Here is a 6,341-nt window from a genome sequence, read left to right as displayed (position 1 = left end):
GCGGGAAAGAGAGAGAGCCGAACACAGATGTTATTCTTATGGATTCGGTTGTTTTCCTGTTCAAGTTACATAATTCTATGGTATTCTTCCTGTTCTTGTTAACTGTATTTCTGCTAAGTGTAGTTTTTATGTAGCTTACTGCTTGCGGAGCACCGAACTGAGCTAGGGTGACTCCCTCCAAAGGAAACAGGAAGAAGTTTCAACTTAGTCCTGCCTCCCTAGAGAAGGATGGGAATCACCCACAAGATGTCCTCCAAGCCTCAGAGGAGAAGGACCCTTCACGGGTAAGTACCAATGGTCGTTCCAAGCCCAGCGGAGTGGTAGGACTCTACCCAAGGTGAAACAAAATGTTAATACAATTCATAAGCCCTTAGACATTAACACAGGATGTATAGTAGTTGCCATTAAAATATACTAAGCCCCAATTCAAATGGCTGTCTCTTCAATGGGAAAGAAAACTAACATGGGCCAAGAGAGCAGCCTCTTTCCCATTCCTGTCACACCAACACTATACACTACTTGTGGCATAAACTTTTGTCCAAGTTTAGCACAACCTTTTTGCTGCTCTTTTGGTCTCCTGCTGGGACTTTCTCAAAGTGACAGTTGTTGTTTCTGACAGCCCCCACTGCTTGCCAAAGCCAGAGGCTACCAACACCACTAAATCTGGCCCAGGATATACAAGAAAGTCAGGAAAGAGTTTATGACAACAATAAATCACTAACTAGAAAAAGCAGAGTATCTGAGCTAACTTGAAGAGCTTGCTAAAATTTATCAGAAACAGCAACTTTTTAATTGCAGTGATCATAAGACAACTTTAATAACCCACTAAAATGGCTGACATATCAGATGGATCAGTTATAATCTGAATCTCACCAAATCAGTAATTATGGGTTGAATGTCAACCTTATTACGTATAGCTGTCTCCACTGTGCACAGACCTGCCACAGGGTTGATATCAGTACATCTGTAAGCACAAAATGAGTAACATTTTAATTAACATGTTCTATCATTTATGCATCTAGAGAAATTTAGCCATTTAGCAGACCTTATGGGCAATATGATACATACGAAGTACTTATAAGCTGCATTGCCTACTAAAATCCTAGGCAATGCAGCCAGTGTGGTGCAGTGGTTGTAAAGTCACACAACAACTGCGGGGCCACTGCTTCAAATTCCTGTTCATCCATAGAACTCACTAGATAAGCCTGACCTACCTCGCAGGGTTACAGTGGGGATAAAACTGAGAAAGAGACATAATGGGTTCAAATTCCTACTGTGCCATGAAGCTCACTGGGGGATCTTGGGCACTGGGAAACTTACAGTGCAATTCTAAGCACACTGTAAGCCACCAAGAAGAAAGGCGGGATATAAATGTTTTAATAACTAAGTATATGGAGAAGTAAATCCCATTAAGTTCAGTGGGACTTACTCTCTGGTAAGTGTGCTTAGAATTGCAACCTGTGCCTTACCTTTTAATGTGAAAAATGGCAGAAGGGCAGAACGCACGCAGGCTGGCCTAAATTGTTGGAAGAGCGGTGTGATAAAAATCTAATCAAATATGTTATTATTTACCCAGTTTAAGTATTAGAATACTGTTTACAAACACCACACCCAGAACTGAAACATAACTATGATAGCATACTGCGTATTTCTAGTAAAGACATGAGGAATGTTGCTCAAAGCTATGTTGTACCAATACAGTCAATACATTAGTTACTGTAACTAAACAGCTGGTAAATAGCTTTAAGGGGAGTTCTATCTGCCACTAAAGCAAAGAAAGCACAGTTGTGACCACATTTACCACCACTAACCAAACCTTATGAAAGAAGAGTATGCTTCCAATCAATATAACGGTTCAATTGATCATGTCAAACCATAATTAAGGAAGCAGGTTATCTAAAGTGATAAAGTAAAATTATACACTAGAGCTGGCAAAGCATGGCTTGTAACATGATTTTGCATGCTGTCTGCGCTGGCTAGCCATAATTGTGCCCTTGCTCCAGAGGCTGCTACACAACTAAATAAGAGTGAATATGAAGCAAAGAAAGAAAAGTGGACAGCTGTTTATTTCACTACTACAAATAAACAGGTAATTTTATATGACTTAAAGCAGACAAATACATCCTACTCTTCACCTAGCCCTAAGTAATATGAAATGGCATAATACTTACATGTATAAAGCTTTGGATTCAATCAGTGATGCCACAAAAGTTGAAACTACTCCAGATCCAGATCCTACTTCAAGGCAGATTTCAATGCTAAATGTTTTTGACATAAAATATTGGAGAAAAATGAATGTCATACTGCTATATAGAGAGAATACGTAAGAATGGCTATATGAATTATAATATTTCTGATTAATTATTCTATACAATATTGTAAAAATCCTGAACTTTTAAAATCTGTAGTTCCTTATTCATGAAAAAGGTAAAGAAACAGATGTTCAGCATAAGCTTTAATTTGGTAGAATACTCTATAACTACTAAGAACCTTCAATTCATGTAGTTGTCGATTTCCCCTAAACATTACATCTAGTTTGCCAGGGTGCTATACCTCACTCAAAATACAACCAGAATAGTTTATGTGCGCAGAAAGTTGGGGGTCTTCAAAACAGCAACAATCCCTGTAGTTTTCCTGTTGCCATTGCACTTGCCAATTCAGTGCAGCATCAATGGTTTGTCCTGATAAGTGAGTTTTCCTGACCCATTGTTTCACAGCTGCTATTCCCACCCAACACCAGGGGCCTTTTTTTAAAAAAATGGCAATATCAGAATATCTAGATCACAATGATGTTGCAATGTTATAAAAATGTACCATTATGTTCTCTGAATTCCCAGCTTGCATTTTAAAAAGTCTCTACCCCCTTTTTGTTTTGGAGATAGAAGGGAAAAGGTGGATCTTGGCAATGGAAAGGGCTAGAAATGCATTTTAGAAAACAAAGTTGGGAATTCCAAAGACTTCACAGATTGATCCTCATAATGTTATAATGCTATAGCGATCTAGATATTTTTGAAAGCCCCATGATGACATAGGGGAGGGAATGGTAGCTGTAACGAAAGCCCCATGACATAGGGGAGGGAATGGTAGCTGTAAGTGAATGCAGCAGAGGAAATGGCAACAAAGTGGATGGCACCCTTTGAAACACAGCATCCCTTCCACCATAGGAGGTACTGGAAAGGCCTCCACCTGTTGCCTGAGATAACTGCTTCCACTAATAAACTCTTCCAACATCTGATTCAACGGGGACTATTAAGAGCTGCAATTTCATTCATGCAGAGAAAACCCTACAATGAGACCAACTGAAGCAGCTGCCTCCTTTGTGCAATCTGTATTTTGGGGAGCCAGTCAAATCTGGCTCACAGGACAAGTTATCAGCAAGTTCTGCTAAGTCCAGCTAAAACCACTGAAAAGCAAAACTATTGTGCCTAGTGGACTTCTTGTGGCTTGTTCATTACTGGAAGAGGCTGCTATTAAAACTTTATGGACCAAGTTCCACTTACTATTATTGAATACATTTGTATGCTGAATCTATGATAAGAGTTCAAACTTGATGACGCAGAGGTTCCCAGGAGGTGTCCTATCTAGACACTAGCTAGACCCATACTTGTTAAATTTTTAAGTTTGCTGTAACCCACCCAAGCATTATCTGGGATCAAAATGTCTTGGGCCTGTTTAGCTGTTGTGCTGCTAAGCTTCTCTGTGTTAAACCCTGGAAGATGCAGACTTTTAACAGTTCTTACACACACGATTCCAACACACTTTGACTTTACCTGCATTTAAATGGCTTTACCTGAATTTTTAAAAAATGTTCATAGGAGTGCAACCACAGAGAGCTGCATACACTCCGGCTACTGTACAGGGTTGCCAACCTCCACATTGGGCCTGGAGACCCACCCAGAATTACAACCTTATGCACCAACCTGTAAGAAGCAAGCAGGTCAGAATAAACGTTGTTAAAAGTACTTATCAATGTTTATATTACATAGATTACAGAGACTGTCTCCTCATCACCATAGAAACCAAGAGCCTGGCAGAGCTGGCAACCTTTTGCACCAACCTGTAAGAACCAAGCAGGTCAGAATAAACGTTGTTAAAGGTACTTATCAATGTTTATGTTACAGAGACTGTCCCCTCATCACCATAGAAACCAAGAGCCTGGATGCGCCCTCTCTATTAAATGCCCCTCAGCAGGCATTCTCAGTTCCGATTGGCTGTCGCTCACTCCCCCTCCCTCTTCCAAGAGATGCTTCCCGTCCCTCACTTCGCGCGTCTCAGTTTCTCGGCGTCTTGCTCCAGAGCGTCCAGGAGCAGGAAGGTGTCCTCGGCGGGCTCGTAGACTTCGGCAAATGGGCCTTGCGCTCCAGCATGCTCATACCACGGCGTGGGGATCATGATACTCCCTTTCCTGTCCCGCCCACCTGCGCAAGCGGGCTAGGGCCTGTCTGACTTACGGGATTGAATGCGCTTGAAAACTAAAGCCCCGCCTGTCTCTAGCCCCACTGCCTCCCCACACTTCATTAAAAGGCTTAAGAAACGATGGACGAGCAATGGATTCTGTGCGAATTACCGGGGTGGATTGGGCATTAAGGCCACCCCTCTCCCCTCCGCCTCCAGGGCCACCCCAGTCCGAAAAGGGCGCAGGCGCAGTGGCGAGCGACGGAACAGGATGAGGCTGCTCCGTCATCTAATCAGTCTGTCAGTGTAATTTTCGTCGCAGGGTTAGGAGGAGAACCCTGCAGGCAGTGCTCAGCTCCTTGGTGGTAACGGGGACCTGGCATCTGAAGAGGCTGCAGACTAATTGGGGCGGTGCAGCAGAGCAACGGAGCGGTGCTCGTCAAGCCTGGTTGCTGCAGTTTTTCTTTTCCACGCATGCCCCTGCAGACTACACCCCAGCTATTTATTCATTCAAATTTGTACCCCGCCCTCCCAGCCAGGGCCGGCTCAGAGCGGCTTACATAAAATCAGCAGAAAACGTTTAAATAATACAATAAAACATTTAAAACAATATTAAAGCAGATGACTTTAAGGGAGGTTTGAAGAAGGAAATGGGGTGGGCCTGATTTCTGTGTCAGAAGTCAAGGAACACAGGAGGCAACTGAGAATTCATGCAGGAGTAACCTGTGTGTGCAAGTTGGCAATCGGTAGTTAAGCTTTGGGAAGGTAGCTCAGTTATACAGAGAGGTGGAATTTGTCCCTAGGACTCCAAGGCCACCACCCCGGGCTCAGAGGGGGGGGGACATTTCGCCCCCCTTGCCATTAGCACTGCTGCCATCACGGGCAGCCATAACTTTTTAAAGAGCCCCTAACAAGACCTGGGGGAGCCAGAATGACCTCTCGCGTGTGATGGCCATGAATACTGTGGTCTAAGTAGTGGCCATGGACATGGTATGGGATTTAATGGTATGTTTGGGGTGTCCCAACACAAAAACCACAAGCATCCATGAGGATCCATGCTCCAGAACCATGTTTTGGCAGCATGGTGTTGCCACGAAGCCGTGGACTTGTGATTTCTGTGCTGCATTCTGTGGCCATGGACAAGGCATATTATTTGATGGTGATGTTAGGGTGACTCAATGCAAAAATTATAAGGATCTATGAGGATCCGTGCTTCTGAACCATGTTTTTGCAGCATGGTGTTGCCACAGAGCCGTGGCACCGTGATGTCTGTGGTGCAGGCTGTGGCCATGGACATGATATGGGATTTCATGGTATGTTTGTGGTGTCCCAACAGAGATAACCCAAGCATCCATGAGGATCCGTGCTTCAGAATAATGTTTTTGCAGAATGGTGTCACCACGAAGCCGTGGATCTGTGATTTTTGTGGTGCAAGCTGTGGACGTGGACGTGTTATGTGATTTGATCGTGTGTTTGGAGTGACCCAATTGAAAAACCCTGAGGATCCATGAGGATCCGTACTTTGGAACCATGTTTTTGCAGTTTTGTGGTGCCACGAATTCGTGGGGACATGATTTTTGGAGTGCTGCCTATAGTCTAAGACATTGTTCTGCAGTATGATGGTGGTTTTATTTTGTTTCAGCATAAAAATCATATGAATTTATGAGGATCCGTCCTTTGGAATCATGTGTTTGCGCTGTTGTGGTGCCACGAATCTGTGGATGCGTGATTTTTGTTCTGCCCCCTATAGATTAACACATGGCCTACAATATGATGGTAGTTTTATTTCGTTTCAATGTAAAAATCATATGAATTCATGAGGATCCATGTAGATCCGACTTTTACCTTTTTCCAACAAAAACTGGCTGCGACGGAATCCTGTATATAAATGGAATAAAGGCAGTCTTTAACTAGAATACAGCTGAGTACCTTGATTGGATCAAGAC

At 43.2% G+C, this 6,341-nt stretch overlaps 1 protein-coding gene across 1 annotated transcript in view; it reads right to left on the bottom strand.

Annotated features, from left to right (window-relative positions):
• The window catches only part of N6AMT1 (N-6 adenine-specific DNA methyltransferase 1 (putative)), an 8,663-nt gene extending 4,114 nt beyond the window's left edge, over window positions 1–4,549 (bottom strand). Inside the window, exons 1-3 of the mRNA XM_015422992.1 lie at window positions 4,262–4,549; window positions 2,172–2,258; window positions 874–964 (exon numbers count right to left, since the gene is read on the bottom strand). Of these exons, the coding sequence (XP_015278478.1) occupies window positions 874–964; window positions 2,172–2,258; window positions 4,262–4,392 (309 nt within the window). The 5' untranslated portion in view covers window positions 4,393–4,549. The remainder of the gene's footprint in view (window positions 1–873; window positions 965–2,171; window positions 2,259–4,261) is intronic.
• Window positions 4,550–6,341: the final 1,792 nt, after the last annotated feature.

This window comes from Gekko japonicus, unplaced genomic scaffold (assembly GCF_001447785.1).
Source record: "Gekko japonicus isolate JY-2015 unplaced genomic scaffold, Gekko_japonicus_V1.1 scaffold178, whole genome shotgun sequence".
NCBI classification, from domain to species: Eukaryota; Metazoa; Chordata; class Lepidosauria; order Squamata; family Gekkonidae; genus Gekko; species Gekko japonicus.
Note: the sequence above shows the minus strand (reverse complement) of the source record. Positions and strands in the feature narration are given on the sequence as shown.